The sequence below is a fragment of the Fusarium venenatum genome (genome assembly GCF_020744135.1).
Source record: "Fusarium venenatum strain MPI-CAGE-CH-0201 chromosome Unknown EDB82scaffold_2, whole genome shotgun sequence".
NCBI classification, from domain to species: Eukaryota; Fungi; Ascomycota; class Sordariomycetes; order Hypocreales; family Nectriaceae; genus Fusarium; species Fusarium venenatum.
The window spans coordinates 5,926,893-5,945,448 of record NW_027072130.1 but is presented as its reverse complement, the minus strand read 5'-3'; the positions used below and the strand labels follow the sequence as shown (position 1 = coordinate 5,945,448).

The following is an 18,556-nucleotide window of genomic DNA, read 5'->3' as shown; positions in this document are numbered from 1 at the left end:
TCCAATCTGAAATTAATTATATGACTTCTTTTCTCCATAGTACCCAAAAAGTGACTCATTCATCTGTCGCTTCATCTTTGACTGCAGTACCTACGTGCCGTAGTCCGAAGATGCGCACCTCGGCCTTGCCAAAGCCCGAAATGCGAAAACGGTCAGTCTCTCGGGTCTGGGACCTTGTAAACCAACCATCCTTCAGTGCTGACAAACAGTTCTCACCACCAACATCAATTTCCTGATTAAGACGCTTTTTAACTTCTGTCAGAACAAGTACGTGAGAGTTCAGCGGCGCAAGATAACGTATCAGGTATTTCTCAGTCAATTTAAAACTCAATACTTGTAACTACCAGTGGTGCTTAAAAAAACAAATGTGAAGGGCCATCCTCATACATCGCCAACCGGAAGGCTACCATGACTTGATGTATCAGATACATTCTATTGTCTCCAAAAAATTGGCATCATTTCAAACTTTGCATCTCAGTTAAACCGATGGTCCGACCAAGGAACTTTCATGCCCATAAACGACGTGCGCGACGACTTTCGGCCTGGTTCTGGCCTAGGCTGTCCCGGAACACCTGGCGCGTATGGAACAAACCCAGGTTCAGGTGAAGTCTGACTTGGCGGCGTAAAACCCTCTGGCGGCGGCGGCGATGAAGACTGTACTTCATGAAGTGGCGTCTGTTGCTGGCCTGGCTGATAAGCTTGGAAAGCATTCACCAACGATCCAGGTGGAGTTGAGTGCCGCACGTTGTCTCCGGTTCCAGGCTGATATGGTCTGTACATGGGACCCGAAATTGGCTTCCTTTTGATCGGTCCTGGTGACTGCGCTGGTGAAATTGGCCCAAGTTCCGACTGGCGCCTGAGCAGTGGATCGTGAGCAAAGTCAAGGATGCCTGTGGCGGGACTGTACAAGTTCTCAACAGGCGGGAAAAATGGCCTACCTATAGGTTCTTGCGCAGCAAAACCATGAACTGGAGCAACTTGTGGTTCTTCGACAACGATCTTCTCAGCATGGAAGTCGATTGCTGCAGGATTGGTTGTTACAAGCGGTGTATCTGGTGGGAGTCCTCCATACACGGAGCTTCTTCTGCTTTCGTCTTTGACCGGCGAAACCGGCGCAGGCGGATCATCGTAATCAAGTTCCTGTCCCTGGCTTTGCACACTTCGAACCACTGCAGAAACACCAGCATCACCAGATTCCATAGCGACCCTCATGGCATCCATCAACTTAGAAACATGGTCAACCACTGCCAAGGTTGTCAGGTAGTCATTTGAATGGAAGGCTTTCTGCAATGCATTCTCGCCGTCTTCATTCACGGCCAAGACATCTGCGCCGCGCTCAAGCAGGAGCTCTACTGACGCGTCCTCTCCTTTCCCGGCGGCCCACATCAGAGCTGTGTTGCCATAAATGTCTTTATGGTTGATATCGGCTCCGGCATCCAAAACGAGCTTCAGAGAGTCATCGGAGAGATAATAGGCCGCTTCTACCAGGGGAGTCGTGTCATCGGAGCCACCTACGACGTTGACGTCGGCTTTGGCGTTGATGAGCTTCTCGAAAATGTCCTCTTCCATTTTCTTTGCTGCGCCAATGATGGGATACTTGTTACTGCCTCCTCCGAGGTTGGGATCGGCTCCGTATTCAAGTAGCACGTCGACGATTTCATCATTGCCATACTCGACAGCTGCTTGCAGTGCTGTTCCTTCAGGCATATTATCGTGAGTCGCTAGTTTGTTGATGTCAGCTCCGCGCTCCAAAAGGAGTTTCACCACATCCATATGACCATGCTCGGCAGCGGTTTGGAGAGCAAAGCCATTGTCGGAGTTAATGTCAGCACCAGCATCAAGAAGCATCGTGACGATATCGATGGTACCGTCGAAGGCTGCAGCTGTAAGAGCGTCTCCATACCTATCAGAACACCTGGTCAGCACTCTATGCATTGTAAATATCTCCTCTAATACTTACACCTCGCCAGTTGCGTTGGCGCTGGCTCCATATCGCAGTAGAAGTTCGATCGTCCTCTTACTCTCACGATCCGTCGCTTCGTATAAAGACTCATCTAGAGACTCTGGAGAGATGCCGCCTCCAGTATATTCCCACATAGCTTCAAGGATGCGTATCTCATCATCGCCATCAGCTCCCTGTGCTGTAAAGAGGAAGGCTTTGTCACAATTCAAGCCAGGGTACTTTTCAAGGATCATTGTGACAATATCCCAGTGGCCATCTGCAGATCTTGTTGCTTCATATAGAGCTTTCTGTATGTCCTCCTGGGATTGTTCGAAGTCGTTGAATAGTCGTGTGAATGCTTCTGTTCGGCCCCATTCTGCGGCTGCGACAAGTGCAACTCCGAATTCTGAGGGAGGCAGTTTTTCAGAATATTCTCTTATGAGAAACTCAAAGACTGACAAGTCAGCTCTCATAGCTGCTAAAGCCAGAGGAGATTTAATGCCTTCCTCGTCATCGTCATCATCATCATCTTCTTCGTCCTCGCTTTCCTCATCCTCATCCTCATCCTCATCCTCATCCTCATCCTCATCTCCATCCTCGTCCCCATCTTTCTCGTCCTTCTCGCCATCTTCTTTTACAGACCCAGAATCATCCTCGTCCTCTTTAGGACTCACTAGCGAGACGTTGTGGGCGACCAAAAGCTTCACAGCCTCAGTGTTTCCAGACTGAATGGCTGCGCAGATTACGGCTCCAGATTCGGAATCAATGGCATTTGGATCCGCACCTCGTTGTAGAAGCTGGGTCATAATCTTGACATCTCCTGATTGTGCTGCCATCCCCAGAGGAGTGATAGCACGCCGCTCCTTCCCCGCGTCGATATCAGCTCCTCTGTTAAGTAGCTCCTCGACGATCTCGGACTTTCCATTATGGGCTGCGAAATGAAGCGGCTGGTTATCAAGATCATCGTACGTGTTCATATCATCAGCGTAGTCATTCTCCAGCAGTGCGGAGACAAGATCCCTAAAGCCAATTGCAGCAGCAACGTGTAGTCCTGTGAGCTTAGCACGTGCAAAGTAATCAAAAACCCCCGTCAATCGATTGTACTCAGTCAGCCAGCGACGTCGGGTCTTGGAACCACCCACCCAGAACTCCTTTTCCAAGCTAAGTGCTTCTGCGATGTCGGCTGTGGCTTGGCCAGCATGGTCGAGCCAATATATGACCGCGTAGGCTAAAGCGATGTCTTTGAGCCGGGGTGCTTCGTCATCTTCATCCTGATATTCTTCGTCCTCTTCTTCGTCATCATTAGATGTTTCAGAAGTGCTGTCCGCGTTGTTCTCATGTGCATCAATGGTGTCAGTTGCTTCATTCTCTTGGTTGGATTCAATCTCCTGCTGGTCAGAGACTGATTCCGCGTTACCTTCGACTTCATCCTCGCCTTCTTGGTCAACGTTTCCTTGTGGTGCACCCTCAACCTCATCAGCAAGTTCGCCAAAGGTCTCCATGATATGACTGAACGCACGGAATCCGAGGATTCCGTGCTGCAACTTGATGTCACCTTCTGTGAGGCCCAGCAACTTGTAAGCGTTCTCCAGAAGATGAGCCTTGACCACTGGAAAGGCGAAACAGACTGTGGGCTCATCCTCATCGTTTGTCTTGAGTACTATCAGCGGTCTGCACTTGAGGATCAGGTCATGAAGCTCCGACACTTGCTCGTTCGAAGACTGTAGACCAGCCAGAAGGCCAAGCTCTGCCTCAGTTGGGTCTCTGTACGTGAGAACCAGCACACGCAGCATCTCCTTGATCTCACCAGCTTTGGATCGATTCTTCTCAAAAACATCCTGCCATGCAGCATTAAGAAGAGAATCCAGCTCTTGCGGGACTTTTTCAAGCAGGCGGCGGACTTGAACATCGTTCTCATGCTGGGGTAGATCTTCAAGGGAATCGCATGTGATGTCTATCCATTGTGTGTTCTGAGCTCGCTGTCCGATGACGCTGCTGGTGAAGTACATAAGGGCCTTGCTATACCTCTTGTGCTGTACCAGTTCCTTCACCTTCTTCTGTGCGTGCTTTCGAAGCTCCAACTGGACTTGGTCACCGTACTTCGCGTCTTCAAGATCTACGAGGCGGACCAGGGGTTTTCGCAGCGCCTGGTCAATGTCCCAAGACTGGCCACTGGTGAACATCCACCGTACAAGTGAACGTCTGCCGGTGCCATCATGCTCAACTTCCGAGCCTAGAAGACTCAGTAAAGTGGCGGTGGATACAGCGTCAGGAGAGATGGTTTCCAGATTGTTGATGACAAAGTACATGCGTGCCCCAAGAAATATATCATCAGAAAGAATATCCTGGAGCACCTGCCAAAGATTTTCCACAGTCAGCAAAGCTGCTTTCTCGCGGCCTTTATCACGGCCATTCTTGTTGAACAAAAACTTGACGTGCACCGAAGCCAGTGGTTGCTTAGAAATGATCTGATGGATCAGAGATTTCAATAGCTCTTCAGCCGTACCGTACTCTGGTGTCTTGTCGCAGAAGAAATAAGCAAGATAGACCTGTGACGATTGGCCAGGCGTCTCTTTTTCCTCCCATTCTTCAATCTGCTCAACTGCGGACAAGGCTGCACTCGTTTTACCACGGCCATCACGCCCACGTACCCATAAGCAATCGCATGTTTTGACAAGGGAGGCTTCCTCTACCTCGAGGGGTTTCGAAAACCAGCCTATGAACTCAGGCTCTTTGGAGAACCAGGGTGAAGTCGTAGTATTGCGCGCGATAGCGTCTCTCTTGTTCTTGACTGATGCACCTTCCATTTCTCTTCTTGCCTTATCAATGATTGCTTGATCCACACGCCGTGTGGCGTTGTGTCGACCTTTAATGCGAAGACCTGACCCGTTGATAGAACGTCTTAGAGGACCGCGAACCAGCAAGTACCGTTCATCCTTTGAGCTCTTGAACTTGACCAAGTCCCTGTGGTTAGCAGATAGGCCAACCGCCGGCTCCATCACACCATCTAGGACGGCCGATTCTGGAGTGACAAAGTTCCCAATGCTTTTAGGAAGTGGAATATTAAGAGCTCGAAGAAACTCAGGCATGCCGCTCAGATCTCTGATCGTTGTGGGATGTTGTTCCCAGAAGCCACATAAGTCGATTTTAGGCTCTTTGACTGCGAGCCGGATGAACTCTTTCCTCAGTTCTTTCAGGGACTCATCACTGGGTCTCATAAGCTCTAGCAGTGCGGAAGTTGTTGAAGCGCCCCCCTTGTCTGCAGCGTGTGAAACCGTTTCCTTGGCATTCTCAAGCATGCAAGCCCAAGATGCAGCTTGAGCGCCATGAAAAGGAGTTCCAAAGAATACGCAGCCAGCTATATTTTCAAACATGCCTGGGTAAAGGTCTGATTTAGAGAAGGCCAAACAGACGGCCTATTGATTGTGAGAAAAGTGAAGACGTAACTTGGAATGGGATTCAAACCTTAGCAATGACAAGTCCGCCCATACTATGCCCAATAAATGTGATAGGCCTGAGCGAGGCGGCATTCTGACCATCGTTAACCTCTGCATCGTATATTCTAGTTTATAAACTTACCTCTCTCTTCGCGTGCAGACTTTCAAGTAAAGTCTGTGCCAGGTTTGAAAGAAACTGCTTCACTTTGATGGGCCCGGTCCATGAAGACTCTGAATGGTAAAGAAGAATACGGGCATTTTGGAACTCGCGAGCGATGCCATCCTCATCTTTTACCCAATTAAAACCAGTGTCACCGTGCTCGAAGCTCCTTACTGGATGGGCGCCGAGTCCCGAGACAAAGACGATACTATTTTCATGTCAATTAAAGATATTTATCGTCAAAAGGCTACTTACTCCATATCCGTCTTCTTGTCAGAAGAGGGGCTGGGGTAAATCTGCTCGAGACCCTGCTCAACATTCCCATAGCCCTTTTTCGGTCTAGGAGTGGCCACCGGAGGGGGGCCACGCCTTGTTGCGGATCGACGAATGGACATTTCCGTGGTTCTGTTTGTTTTGTTCGAGAGAATGAATGCCACAACATTTGGTGTTTTGCTGACAGTCTAGAGATAGAGGAGCAGGAAGCCAGACTGCTGCTAGGCAGTTTTTAGTATGGTGGCTGAGTGGCACCATAAGGCTGCTAGACAGGGAGTCAGCAAACGGATCAACTTCTAAATTCAGGGTGTAAAAATAACTCGACAAATCGAACGCCTTATCAGCCCGTAAGCTGGCCGCGTTATTCTACCCTCTAAAGGCTGGGCTTGTTTCAATCTCAGCCCCCAAATTCTGGCTGAAATTAGGAGGTCATCTGGATACTGTACCCGTACCTATACCCACTCACCATCTTTTCCTTGTCTCTACGAGAAGTGTCCAAGATAGGATTACAAATGGCTGTAATAGATGACAGATGACTCAGACTCTCATATATAGTAGTATCTATAACGACAACTTGCTAAATGCTATTCAATTGACGGACTACAGCCAACTCTTCTTCCAGTACGCTGGATGAAAGGGCTGCACGGATTGCGGGACAACCCTCTTTTCCGCGTGCAACCAAGAGATCCTTCAGCGTAGTTAAGCCAATCATAGCCTCATTGAGCCGATTTAACCGCCCAGGGTGATTGCTTACCCAGCCTTGTAACCCCTGCTTGGTAAGGATGCTTTTTAATTTCCACCTTGCCATCCATTGCTTTTTGCTCAGGCGAGCTAAAAGTGTTGACATCAACACTTCTTGCCATCTGTAGAAAGAGGGAACGGGTTATTCCTCTCTATTTCCGTCTTTCTAGGAATCTTAAATCTCACGCCATACTCTATCCTCGCAAGTCAGCCTGGACATAACATTGACATGGCTAGCCCAACTCCACCATTTACAGTCTGTATCTTGGAGAGGGACTTCCTTGGTACCGCCAATTCCTCCTCGAAAGAGGACTTTGGCAGCCTTCTGCCGGCGAGCGCTCGCTTCAACGATGACATTGTGACTCCGACGTCGGATCCCAACTTCCTAGAACGGGAATTATCTGTTTCGCGACTGACCGACGTCCAAGAATGGCTCTGGATATGCGGACGTCTGATGCCACCTCGACAACTTCATCACCAGAGGCTCATCTCTCGAAACATCATCATCAGCGAGCAGGCTGAGCTCCACATGGTTTGGTGGAGGGACCGCATCTTCCTTAAACCCATGCCAAAATACTTACTCGACCCAAACTTCTGGGCTGCCAACATCATCCACACAGCACATCTCGATGACGCGACGCAGTGCAATCTTGATGCTTCTGCTCGAGGATTTCTCTTCTCGTACACCGCACTAATCGCGTACAAAAGCGACTTCCGCATCGCTAAAGAGTATGGCTTGCTTCCGGAAGAAGTGACTTGGGAAGGCTGGAAGGCTTTTGCCGCTCAGGTTCTTGAGAACCATCGATATGATCGCGTGAATCCACGCTATTGGTACGGGGAGCTTCGATTGAGCCGACTCAACAAGATCTACGCATTTCGAAAAGGTTTCCTGCTGCGCGGTTACTCAAGAGTTGCATCTCATACTGTTTATGGCGATCTCATCCGAGACAACTTTTCAGTGTTGGCAGGTATCCTGGCTTACGTTGTCATTGCGCTCACAGCAATGCAAGTAGGACTAGGCGTCGATGGTTTGCTTGAAGAGCCAGCATTCCAGAATGCCAGCTATTTCTTAACCGTGTTTGCGTTGATCGTGCCGTTGATAGGAGCGGTTTTTATTTTCTTGATTGTTTTTGTCATGATTGTCAGTAACTGGAGGGTCACAAAGGCGTTTGAGGGCAGGCGATTAAAGAAGATGAAGGTTCAACTTTTGAGACGATAGGAATGATTCACATAAGAGGGATCAGGCGTTTCATAGAATTACATAATAGACGAAGATGGCATAGAGAAGCCAACAAAGAGTCTCTCATCCAAAACGAATGGCTGATGCAATTATCATCGTGTGTGAATGAGACAAAAAAGAGTTGAGACAATATTGCACACAGATACTGTGGAGGGGCGAGGAAAAAATTGATCACGCTGGGGATCGAACCCAGAATCTTCTGATTCGTAGTCAGACGCCTTGCCATTGGGCCACGCGACCGATGCTTTTGATGAGAGAAAATCTCGTAACAATCCTTAGATCGTCCATCGTCAGGGTTCCGTTGCTTCTCCATGTACTGTCGACTACATCTTGATAATCGCTGACAATGACACCAGTGATGCCGTCGCTATATATCTAACTGTTGCAGGATGTGTTGATGGGCTCCCAGGTCAATGGTGGGCGAATCGCCATGTTTATCTGCTTTGCGTTTGCAATAGTGTTGTCGACCTGAATGAGGAATTTCACCATAGATAGATAGTGACTAAACGACGTAAGATAAAGGTACAGAAGAAAGTGAAGATATTTTAAAGAATATTCTACTATGAGCTATAGTAGAAAGAAAGAATTAGAACGAATTACGCGCCTCGATGTCAAATGTTGACAATCAAGGTGCTGTCGTAGAGTAGCTCTTTTGATGTCGCGGAGTAGGACAGGTGTCTTTTGAGCCAAGTTGCCCTGGAACGGGGTAAATTCATCCCCTGCTTTAGTGTCCTTCCGCAACACAACCCCACTGATGGTGCACTAATACCGTGGGGGAATGGAGCGCGGTTGCTTCGCCGCAAAGAAAACAGGCATACGTTCATATTCTTAATTTGAACTATCTAGTAACCCGACACGAACATCTAGACAGCTTTGCTGGTATCCGAGTCCTCGCCCATGCGGATTTTCTCTTCCACAATAAAAGCTTCTTGTTCTCTCGCACTCTTCTCCAAATCTAAGAAGGACCAGATTCCAATTGCGCTAACTAAGCTCAGAGCAAACAAGAAATAGAAGGGGGCGCTATTGTTGGTGCCTCCCGGAGTCGCATCGATAATAGCACTGCTGATAAAAGGTCCGATGAAGCTGGACGATTTGCCAATGATGTTGAACAGAGAGAAGAAAAGGAATTCGTGGCCTCGAGGCGTAACAGAGCTGATCATGATTTGAGAGTAGCTGTACCATGGACAAACAAAGAGTCCGTAAAAAGCTTGATACAGCCAGATCTCCCAGACATTCTTGAATCCGAACTTGTCAGTCCAGTTTCCAATCATGCCCCATCCATCTAATAGAATGATGAAGACCATGACAGCGTTGAACATGGCTTTGACGCTAAGGTTGAACTTCTTCTGAATCAGCCAAAAAGCACCAATTCCAACAGCTTGAGCAACAATGCCGACGATGAGAAGGTAGGTCAGAGTCAATGTTTCATAACTGACAACCTGATTCTGTAGTGTGCCAATGACTGTCACAGTGGTGTTGAGCGAGTCTCCCAAGAGGAAATAGCCAACAAGGTAAATCAAGCTCTGCTTCAAGTGCCAGATCTGAGTGAGAGCCTCCCAAAGCTGCCAAAACCCAACTGTAATAATATTCAAGTGATCCGGAACTTTCATGCCAGGACGTTTCTTCTCGAGGATGAACCAGGGGACCGAGAGTACAAGCCAACAAGCAGTTGCAAATGCTATCAGCACAGAAAGCCCCCAGTTATTATTCTCTGGACTCTTGTCAACTTTGACGCCAAACATGACACCCACGATCATAGCCAAAATGACGACTTCACCAACGGATTGGATGTAAAAAGCGACGTTGCTGAGCCTACTCCTCTCCATTTCGTCCTTTCGATCCATTTCTTGTTGTGTGATGTCACCCGACTCGAATTGTAGCGCTGCTTCTTTTAACTGAGGTGTATTTCGCGCAAGGGAGGGAAATGCCGCTGTCCAGTATGTGAGAGTCATCTGGTACGCGATTAGGCCGACGATGTACAAGCCTGTCGCCGTCTGCCATTGACTGGGATCGTGAACTCCCAGCCAGCCAAAACCGATTCCGTAAGCCACAATTGACCAGACCACCAAAATCCATCGTCGTCCAGTGCCAAAGTCTGCATATGCTCCGATGATAAGGAAGAGAACGGCTTGCAGAGCAAAAGATATGCCATTGGCAAGTAGAACGATACTGTTGACATCTCGTTCCCGACCGGCAAAAGATAAAAGACCGGTATCTTTTGGCGCCGCCTGATCGAGCAAGTTTTGAAAGGCAGTTGGTCCAAAGTTGAAAAGGGCGAGTCCATTGGCACCGATGTAGTAGGCATACCAACTCCAGATTTCCCACTTGGAAGTCGTAGGCGTATCACCCTCTGCCAAAGCGGGCATCACAACGCCTGCGCTAACATCCTGCTTGACGGGACCATCGTATATATCTTTGGGGTTTGCCGACGCTGGATCCGGATTTGAGGCCATCTTGGAAAAGTCGGTTGTAAAAAAAACAAGGAGAAAGTGAGATGTTGAATTAAGAGGCTCAAATTTCTCATACGACGAGGGGTTTTATTCTTCAATGCTGCAGTATAGATGCCGTGTAACCGTTTGAGTGCTTCATGATAGGTAGATCGCTGTTTTAAACGTTGCTAGCGTCTGATGGTTAACATTATCGCCCCATAGAACGGATCGCATCGCTCCATGTGGTTAGTGGTCGGAGATGATTAAAGTGGCGGAGATAGATGCATGGTTGTCATTTGCTGTTCAAAGTTTTGTTATGGAGAAGGCGATATTTCTGTCAAGAGTTAAAAATGATCTCTTTTAGCTGAGGATAGTTACGCCACAGTTCTGTACAAGTTAATGAAATAGTCTATGCTGTAATTGTCATACTCAGAGCCCGTTTTAAACTATTGCAAAGCTCTAATTTCTAACAGATTGTTGGAACCTTGATCTCACTTCTACAAGGATAACGTCGTCATCTATCATAGACAAGGTAAAAATGTAATTTTCCAGGTAAAGGTGACAAATAATATAATTCAATGTTTGTAAACTGATATTGCCAAATTATATGATGTGAACCAAATTGAAATAATATTCCCGACAAGGCCATCTGACAGGAACTCGCAGGTAGGCTTCAGTATCATGCGCAACCATCAGACTTGTGCACAAGAGTCTTGGGATCCTCAGCCTGGATGTAGCTCTGCTCAAGCAAAAATTTGACGTTGCCCAAGTCTCCTGTGAAAAACTGTGCTCCGAGACCAGGTTGACCAAACCACGGCGCAATGGGTCCTCCCACGACTGGAAGCGGCTTGATTACACGATACACGTGGTAGTTGTAAGGGAAGTCGGGTGTATCAGGGTTTGTGGCCAGATTTGAAGGAGGCAGAGCCCTCTGTGAATAGGGAGCAGCAGCTGCAGAGATGAATGATCCTGGAATTGAGTTAGAATATGCAGGATGACTAGCTTGAGGCAGTTGACTCACCATATTCGCTTCCAAATCGGTCTACAAGTGTTCCGACAGGAAGAATCATACTTCCGTTGATGGCATTGCCGTCAGCATCAAGTTGGAAACCCTGCCGCTGTTAGTTAATAGCTTGGCAGGGAGGCAATGATTGACTTACGTTCTGTGGAGGGTACCTGTAGCTTCCCTTCTCATCGGTCCATGTCAAAAGAAACTGGGCTGGTGTTAGGCCACCAAATCGATTGTAGCTCTCGACAAAGGTGCTTAACGGCAACTTTCTGGGAAGCTTTAAAGGACCGAGTCTGGCATCACGGCAGATGTAGTCCTTGGAGTTGGAACCACCATTACGTGTGCCAGTGCAGTCACAGGCCGCACGCTCTGCCAGAATTGGGTTGGGGAGAGCTGAGACCGTGGAAAGACACAGCAATGAGGAGAGAAGAAATGAAGGAAGCATTTTGACAATTGTCTTTTATAATAATCGTAGAGAAGTATGCGTGAGAATCAATTATTGTTTACAAAGGTCACTGGTCAAGTCAAGGCTTTATATAATAAATACGTTATGTGCTCTGTACAGCCAAGGATCTTACATGTGGTTGTTTGTCTGTTGTGTCTCATTTGAGTGAGCTGGGATCTGCAGCAACCTCCACTATCTTTCAGGCGGTCAAAGCAGTATTGGGCCAAGTGAGCACAGTGTTTTAGTCGCTAATGCAAGGATAATACGGGCCTAAGCAGGATGGTCAGCAAATGAGACCATGAAGCAGTTGGAGATCAGCAAGGTCAGAGCAGTTGCCATGGGATTGTGATATGACAGCCATTGCTTTTCAGCTGAGAAAAAAAGGTCCCCGAAGTGCCAGCCAGGATTATTATCGCATCCCGCTCCCACTTGTCTCAGTCCCGGGTGTGACATTGAGGCCGACATTGATGCTTGCACACTGTGCCCCCTGTAATGCTGTGAGTTTAGGTCTATCACCTGGTTGTGCGAGGCATTGGGGCAACCAGTCCATGAGAGAATGAATTGACAAGCTCTCTGATTCAAATCGCATCATCAAGTAAAAGTGTCAGTTGAGCTGCGATGCATCAGCACTACTGTTAATTGCATGCTGACTGAATATTGGTGGGCTCATTTTCTGTTCAGCTACGGCATGCCCGCCAGGCCTTGCAGGAGCTGAATCGTGTTTGTCGGCTGTGAGATCAAACCAGAGGGCCAAGAATTTGGGTGGTTGGTTGATCTGGCTTGGCACATTTGTCCACAACAAAGTGAGACATGACCGCCTTTACCAACCTCCTGTGTTACCCTCTGTCTTGTGCGTTGGAGCACTTTACGCTCAGCGATTCCTGGGGTAACTCGAGCAGAGTCACCATGTTTTGAAATTCGCAGAAAGAGTGGTGGCATCCAAGGATGCTGTTTAAACAGAAAACGGCAAAAAAAGAAAATGTCTGATGAGACTGGGACTCGAACCCAGGAGGATTGCTCCACCAGGAAATTGGTGTTAAGGTTAACCTTAACCTGGCGCCATAACCAACTCGGCCATCTCACCGATTTGCTTGCTGACAAAGCAGAGAGAAGACACTATATTCTCTACAACGGTATCACCAACTTCGTTAGAGGTCAAGAGACTAATTCTATTGACTACCGATGGCAGTAAGACCCGAGTCCCGATTCTTCTCAGTCGTAGCTTTCTCCCAAACGATAGAATTTCTGCAATAAACCGTTCCGATGCTCTCCTTTACATCCTTTCTCTCTCTCATTCGTCCTTCTGTACGAGTCTCGTGAACAATACCTTTATGCCAGCCCAAATCTCCTCACCAGACTTGATGATGTTTTTGGGTGGAAGGACGAACCCATCGCCCCTCAATCTTCCAGGCCGAAGCTCAATTCCCCAGGCAAGTTCGGCCTCAGCAATATCATAAACCCAATCGCTACTACCACCTGAGGTTTGGTAGATAGTCTGACAAGTAGGGCCGTAGTCAAAGTATGTTCCTCCATAATCTTCAATTGCGGTCGCAACCTCCCCTGCCAGTTCCATTTGGTAGTTTGTGTTGGTCGCGTTGTGGTTGCAGGTGTAGCCGTAGGGCAACAGGATGAGCTGACTGTAAGAGTGCCAGTCAATGTAGGATCGAATTCCCGTCTTCTGTGCAATCGCCATGGTGTGGTTTGTCAAAGCCTTGATCTCTGGAGTGTCTCCGGGCTTACGACCTCGGTATGTCTCGTTGCAAGGATCCGTGGATGAGCCACCAGGGATATCCCACTTGTAAGGCCAATTTCGATTGATGTCGGTGCCCACGCATGTGTTGTGAGCGCCCTTCTGGCGGTTCTTACGCCATAAGCGATCAGACCTGGTGGTGTAGACAAAGCCTAGACAATACAGTTAGGTCGTTGAACGTTTGTGCCGAAGCCGTTTGAACTTACCGTCAGGATTGACGATTGGCAGGATATAAAAGTCATGGCTGTCAATGATAGATCGAGAAACCTTGTTCTTATCATGATAACCTTGAACGAGCTTCCATGCCAAGTACTCGACTGTCTTTGAGAAAACATTAGAAATAATCATAGTCGCAATGGGGAATTAGAGCCACTTACCATACTACTAATCCATTCGCGAGCATGCACATTTCCGTGCCAGATAATGGCAGGGTTCTTGCCCTTTCCGGACTTTCCCCAGAGATGGATGCCCTGAATGTCTCTACCCTCTACGCTTTTGCCAGTAGAGAATACTTCGGAGTTCTTGGGAAAAGAGGATTGGAGATCTTTCAAAAACTGGGTGTGCTGTTCAAAGCTGTGGTAGGACTTGAAGTAGGCTTTGTCGGGCTGGACAAGCTTGATGTGACCATGGGTATGCGCCGCTATTAATCATTAGCTTGTCGTCAGTCTGGCAGTGAAGGGCGTCTAACGGCTGAGCTTCTCGAAATTTCCTTCCTTGGCAAGTTCTTCAGCCATGTCCTCGATGAAAAGAATGGAGTTCAAGGCAAGGCCTTCAAAGGTGTGGATGCTGGTCGGGTGAACTGCAACTTCAATTGCGTCCTTGTGCTCGCCGAGAGGAACGTGATCGATGCCGCCGAGAACGTTGATGACATGCTCGTGGGACACATCGGAAGTGTCAATGGAATACCCCTTCCAGTTGTTGTAGGTTGCCTTGCTAAAGGCAAGAGGCAGCAAGGCTGCGACAATGATGCTGAAGCGCATATTGAGAGGCCAGTGTAGGGTTCAAAGAATGATGCGGAGGTGGTAGGTAGAGAATTGAAGTCAAAGTTGAATGCAAAAATACTGATCTATATAGGCTCTTATGATGGGGAAGAAGGCAAGGAGAGTAAGGTTCTAGGATCATAGTCCCGGTGAATCACTGACGCTGCAGAATTAAGTCGATGCAAGTTAGATTTCAGGCAGCCGCCCTGTCACATTTGCATTTGGGAAGCCTAGTCTTTTTGAACAATCTGCGCGGAAAGATTAACCTTCTTGTTGAAGATTTTAATAAAATTGAGAAGGCCTGAGCGAAAGCGGATGGATCTAAGAATACGAGTCCATACAAGTGCTCAGATCCCTACCCCGTGCATAGCCTATTGAATAAACAATAACGACTGATGGGGCTGTTTCTTCACGGGGAAATAGCGTGAGTCACGACAAGACAGAGGAGTAACTCCTCTCCAGTGCTTATTCTGGACACAATTCTTGTAGATATTCAACAACAGCACTGTTCTGAGACACGTACAAGCTATTGAAACAGGACTTTTACACATCAAAATCCTTCGTCAAGAGACTTCGGCGCTTCGAGGTCAATCGGCTCAACTAAACCGTGGCTGCCAGCCGCTTCAACTCTCTCCTGTGTCACCATGGTCCCCTAAGTGCATTCACCTCTCTCCCAGGTCTTATGAACAAGCGCAGCCATCCGGTCCCAAATTCGTCTTGGCAGTTCATGACCCACGTCCTCCCACAGTACATACTCCACATCACGAGGTATAGCTTGAACAAGGGCCTTACCGTGAATCTCCCCAAATGTCTGGTCCTTTCCAGCCTGTACAACGGTTGTCGGGCACTTGACCTGTTTGAGCGTATCTACTCCTGGCCAGCCGTCTTTCTCGTGTGATGCAGAACCATGATTCGGCCCCTTGCTGAATAGTGTGCCATGCTTGTACTCCCGCTCCACGGTTCGGGTAACTAGATCCTCGACCTCCCTTCTTTCTGATTCGTCTGGCTGGGTAGTGAGAGCGTCATACATCTTCATTCCTGATTGCATAGCAGCCTCTTTCACGTTCAAAAAACCTGCAAGCATGGGTTGGAATCCCAGGTCAAGTCCACCTTTGATGGGTAGCTCAGGACTGACACCCGGAGATGTAAACATGAGTGTGAGGCTTTTGACTTTCTGAGGTTTACGTGCAGAAACAGTATAGGCTACTGGACCTCCTTTGCTAACACCCACGAGGTGGAAGCCTTTGCCCGGATTAGTGAGGTTCAGATGGTCGGCAAGAAGTTCCACATCCTCCGCCATGTCCCCGATCGAGTATCCTGCCGGGACTGGAAACTCTTGTGACAGACCAGTGTCTCTTGGGTCATAGCGTACAACAAAATATCTCTTGCCTTCTTCGCTTGATTGTAGCTTCTCAATCAGCGGTTCGGGCCAGGACAACATGGAGCTCGCGTTACCTGGGGAGTGGTTAGAAAGCAACAGGTAGCCACCAAAGAAGAAAGGTCTTATCTTTACCAGGAATAAGAATAACGGCCGGGTCTGAAGGATCACCAAACGTCTGGTAACATATACGTACCCGATTGGGAAGTCTGACAAAGAGCTCGGAAGAGGCGTTCATAATGGGATTATTTTTAACAACCAGATACAGCAAAGCTGGTATTGTGGAGAGACCTCTTGGCGAAAACAAAATTGGCAAAAGGAAAACATTGAAGCAAATTTACTTTTTTACGGTGAGCAACAAGTGCGCGGAGTTGATGTCAGCGCTAACCACTCGGAGAAAGATTCTTGCACCAATATCTCGCATGATATTATCAAAGAAACTACGATAACAATTCCATAGCTGCGAAAATATGGACGGGCTCCACTGGGGCTGTGATATTCCATGAATATTAGGCCCTGAATATCTCCTTTTACATACTTTCTGCTGCAAGATGGAAATCGGGAACCAGCGAATTTTGCTATTAAGCGAAGTCATACCAAGCAACCTCACTAGTACAGAGCCAATGGTGTTAGCTACGATTGGCCACACACAGAAACCTTCTGATTAGCTATCAAAATCTTTGGGTCTTAGTTGAGAGATTTTCGAAACTATATCCACAATTCTCGATCAAGCGAATTGAGACGTGTTAATGCGATGTTCCAGACTCCAGTAAGTTTGAGCTGCGGCGCTAACAAACCATCTCACACACCTCCATATCGATAGAACAAGCCAAGTTCATGCCTTCCGATCCCAGGTGGCAGCAGATGCCCAAGATGATGCGTGGTATATCTGTTGGTAGTATAGCAGGTTCATCATCTTGGATAAACAGAATAAGCTCGGTTAAAGAGCGATCTAACAGGTTGCTAGAGCCGTAATACCTTTCACCATCGCCAATGGATCAGACAGAGTCAGAACTGAGCTTATCACGCCAGGTAAGTCTCCGAGAAAAATACAGTAAGCAGGCTATACTGTATCGATTAACAAATGAAGCAAGGACTGGTCTACATAAGCCAAATGCACTGGATTGATGGTCCATCTTGTTCTCAAAGCCTGACATCAGCTTACAGTCTGGTCTCAAAAGTCTCTGAATATCAAGAGAATTGACATGAATCGCTCAGTGATGCTTGGCAGCTGAAACAGACCAAATGGCCTATAGCATCCTTTTTTTGTACAGACTTGCCCCGCTTTGCTTTGCTTTTCATCGACTTGCTTTGCTGTCATTATCGCTGTCCGCATCACTCTTGCAGGTTATCTAGAGAATTTATATAACTGGCTGTTTCCCACGCATATGATAGATGTAAACCTTGTTCCATATCTGGTGCATCATTCCCATCGAAAATGTCTTCCTCCTACCACCCAAAGCAAGTGACTCAATATGAGGCATCGCACTTGGTCGAGCTGATGGGAAATGTCAGCGAGACCATCATTGACTTTTCTCTTGACCTAATTCCTCCATTTCAGTCCACTGATCTCGTCCACGACAATGCATGTGGTGCTGGAGTTGTGTCCCAGGCTATTTTGGGAAAGATTCCACCATCTGCCGGAGGACTGCGGATTCAGGCAACTGATATCAACCCCCAATTCGTGATGGCCTGCGAACAAATGGCGAAACTGAACAAATGGCCTTTGGAGGCGCACACAATGGATGCCCGCGTGAGTTCCAACTTGGTCGTGCTCAAAGATGTTGTGCTAATTATGGCCTAGGATCTTGATTTCTCTAACAACCATTTCTCTCACTCTTTCAACAACTTCGCTTTCCACTCTATGGACGTTGCTAGTCATGGTTTGAAGGAAGTACACCGAACCCTAAAGCCTGGGGGCATTGCTATGGTATCCGCGTGGAATGAAATGCCACACATAGACGCCCTCAAGCATGCCAACCGTCGGACACGTGGAGAGGATGCCCCTCTCCCGATGCTGCTTCAAGACATTTCCTTTGAGGAGGACCAAATGAAGAAGGCATTAAATGATGCTGGGTTCGATCCCAATAAGACAAAGACTTACCATAAGGATGCTTCTATTGTCATTCCAGACATAAGGCGATGGGCACAGTTGGCGTGGAGCTACTTGGGCGTTTTGCCGTCAGGATGGCTTCAAGAAGATGAGGAAAAGTGGGAGGAGGCACTTGATGATATCGTGGAACAGCTTGTTCGTAGCGATGGGATTTCCAAGAACGAAAAGGGCGAGGCTATCATGCGATTTGCGGGATGTGTTGCCATTGCTACCAAGGAAGGTTGAAACGGAGGTGTATTCAGAGTTTATTGATAACTGTTGCTCATGAAATACCATCTTTTTTATTTTATGGCTGAATCACCCGTTATCGTTATAGAGTCAACAGCCTGTGTTGTTATATTAAACAGAAGTCGAAGTATGCTCTTGAGAGTTGTATAAACCGGGCCAAACGTCGGGTGCGACTGTGCCAATTCCATTGAGGTGAAAAGTAAATTAGGTTTGTCAAGGGCTCTAAAACTCCGCCTATGCCAGACGAGTTTAAGATAGAGAAACAGTCGTGAGACTGCTCAGTGGTTTACTCTCAAATATATATATTGGTTGAGGCGGAACCGAGTTCGAGAAGATATTAGAATGTCCATGGGTTCAAAGCCGGTAAGGTGTGTGGCTACTTGTAGTCTGCACAACTTCGTTCAGGGTTAACACAAGATTCAGTATGATGA

At 47.6% G+C, this 18,556-nt stretch overlaps 7 protein-coding genes and 2 non-coding genes across 9 annotated transcripts; 2 read left to right on the top strand and 7 right to left on the bottom strand.

The window, feature by feature from the left end:
- Window positions 1–23: 23 nt before the first annotated feature.
- On the bottom strand, window positions 24–5,949 carry EDB82DRAFT_445675 (uncharacterized protein). The gene is made up of 5 exons (XM_025735234.2): window positions 5,795–5,949; window positions 5,522–5,747; window positions 5,408–5,473; window positions 1,961–5,358; window positions 24–1,903 (listed from the first exon to the last, which is right to left on the bottom strand). Exons 1-5 carry the CDS (start codon window positions 5,932–5,934, stop codon window positions 475–477), a joined length of 5,259 nt encoding a protein of 1,752 aa, XP_025585961.2. The 5' UTR covers window positions 5,935–5,949; the 3' UTR covers window positions 24–474.
- A 436-nt stretch (window positions 5,950–6,385) lies between these two features.
- EDB82DRAFT_499652 (uncharacterized protein) lies at window positions 6,386–7,826 on the top strand. The gene has a single exon (XM_025735233.2). It carries the CDS (start codon window positions 6,783–6,785, stop codon window positions 7,770–7,772), a length of 990 nt encoding a protein of 329 aa, XP_025585960.1. The 5' UTR covers window positions 6,386–6,782; the 3' UTR covers window positions 7,773–7,826.
- A 135-nt stretch (window positions 7,827–7,961) lies between these two features.
- EDB82DRAFT_t106 lies at window positions 7,962–8,033 on the bottom strand. The gene has a single exon. It is a non-coding gene; the product is annotated as a tRNA-Arg (tRNA).
- Window positions 8,034–8,620: 587 nt separating this feature from the next.
- EDB82DRAFT_499650 (autophagy-related protein 22-like protein) lies at window positions 8,621–10,289 on the bottom strand. Its single transcript, XM_025735232.2, has one exon. It carries the CDS (start codon window positions 10,244–10,246, stop codon window positions 8,657–8,659), a length of 1,590 nt encoding a protein of 529 aa, XP_025585959.2. The 5' UTR covers window positions 10,247–10,289; the 3' UTR covers window positions 8,621–8,656.
- A 486-nt stretch (window positions 10,290–10,775) lies between these two features.
- EDB82DRAFT_499649 (uncharacterized protein) lies at window positions 10,776–11,722 on the bottom strand. Its single transcript, XM_025735230.2, has 3 exons — window positions 11,383–11,722; window positions 11,244–11,334; window positions 10,776–11,191 (listed from the first exon to the last, which is right to left on the bottom strand). The coding sequence occupies exons 1-3, from the start codon at window positions 11,674–11,676 to the stop codon at window positions 10,902–10,904; spliced, it is 675 nt and encodes a 224-aa protein (XP_025585958.1). The 5' UTR covers window positions 11,677–11,722; the 3' UTR covers window positions 10,776–10,901.
- Window positions 11,723–12,660: 938 nt separating this feature from the next.
- EDB82DRAFT_t105 lies at window positions 12,661–12,760 on the bottom strand. Its single transcript has one exon. It is a non-coding gene; the product is annotated as a tRNA-Leu (tRNA).
- On the bottom strand, window positions 12,759–14,406 carry EDB82DRAFT_536610 (uncharacterized protein; the record flags this gene model as incomplete). The annotated part of the gene is made up of 4 exons (XM_025735229.2): window positions 12,759–13,578; window positions 13,633–13,747; window positions 13,804–14,066; window positions 14,115–14,406. The coding sequence occupies 4 exons, from the start codon at window positions 14,404–14,406 to the stop codon at window positions 12,968–12,970; spliced, it is 1,281 nt and encodes a 426-aa protein (XP_025585957.2). The 3' UTR covers window positions 12,759–12,967.
- A 472-nt stretch (window positions 14,407–14,878) lies between these two features.
- On the bottom strand, window positions 14,879–16,110 carry EDB82DRAFT_499643 (Alpha/Beta hydrolase protein). Its single transcript, XM_065608605.1, has 2 exons — window positions 15,920–16,110; window positions 14,879–15,861 (listed from the first exon to the last, which is right to left on the bottom strand). The coding sequence occupies exons 1-2, from the start codon at window positions 16,020–16,022 to the stop codon at window positions 15,059–15,061; spliced, it is 906 nt and encodes a 301-aa protein (XP_065464875.1). The 5' UTR covers window positions 16,023–16,110; the 3' UTR covers window positions 14,879–15,058.
- Window positions 16,111–17,103: 993 nt separating this feature from the next.
- On the top strand, window positions 17,104–18,200 carry EDB82DRAFT_499642 (S-adenosyl-L-methionine-dependent methyltransferase). Its single transcript, XM_025735227.2, has 2 exons — window positions 17,104–17,537; window positions 17,589–18,200. The coding sequence occupies exons 1-2, from the start codon at window positions 17,223–17,225 to the stop codon at window positions 18,120–18,122; spliced, it is 849 nt and encodes a 282-aa protein (XP_025585955.2). The 5' UTR covers window positions 17,104–17,222; the 3' UTR covers window positions 18,123–18,200.
- The last annotated feature ends 356 nt before the right edge of the window (window positions 18,201–18,556 follow it).

Excerpts from the sequence above, each read along its gene's own strand:
- EDB82DRAFT_499649 (XM_025735230.2), bottom strand. The coding sequence starts at position 11,676 with ATGCTTCCTTCATTTCTTCTCTCCTCATTGCTGTGTCTTTCCACGGTC. Across the intron at positions 11,335-11,382 it reads ACAGGTACCCTCCACAGAAC|GGTTTCCAACTTGATGCTGA; the intron begins GTAAGTCAATCA and ends TAACAGCGGCAG. Across the intron at positions 11,192-11,243 it reads CCGATTTGGAAGCGAATATG|GATCATTCATCTCTGCAGCT; the intron begins GTGAGTCAACTG and ends ACTCAATTCCAG.
- EDB82DRAFT_445675 (XM_025735234.2), bottom strand. The coding sequence starts at position 5,934 with ATGTCCATTCGTCGATCCGCAACAAGGCGTGGCCCCCCTCCGGTGGCC. Across the intron at positions 5,474-5,521 it reads GTCTGCACGCGAAGAGAGAG|AATGCCGCCTCGCTCAGGCC; the intron begins GTAAGTTTATAA and ends AACGATGGTCAG. Across the intron at positions 5,359-5,407 it reads GCGGACTTGTCATTGCTAAG|GCCGTCTGTTTGGCCTTCTC; the intron begins GTTTGAATCCCA and ends CACAATCAATAG.
- EDB82DRAFT_499642 (XM_025735227.2), top strand. The coding sequence starts at position 17,223 with ATGTCTTCCTCCTACCACCCAAAGCAAGTGACTCAATATGAGGCATCG. Across the intron at positions 17,538-17,588 it reads CGCACACAATGGATGCCCGC|GATCTTGATTTCTCTAACAA; the intron begins GTGAGTTCCAAC and ends ATTATGGCCTAG.
- EDB82DRAFT_499650 (XM_025735232.2), bottom strand. The coding sequence starts at position 10,246 with ATGGCCTCAAATCCGGATCCAGCGTCGGCAAACCCCAAAGATATATAC.
- EDB82DRAFT_499652 (XM_025735233.2), top strand. The coding sequence starts at position 6,783 with ATGGCTAGCCCAACTCCACCATTTACAGTCTGTATCTTGGAGAGGGAC.
- EDB82DRAFT_499643 (XM_065608605.1), bottom strand. The coding sequence starts at position 16,022 with ATGAACGCCTCTTCCGAGCTCTTTGTCAGACTTCCCAATCGGGTACGT. Across the intron at positions 15,862-15,919 it reads GGCCGTTATTCTTATTCCTG|GTAACGCGAGCTCCATGTTG; the intron begins GTAAAGATAAGA and ends ACCACTCCCCAG.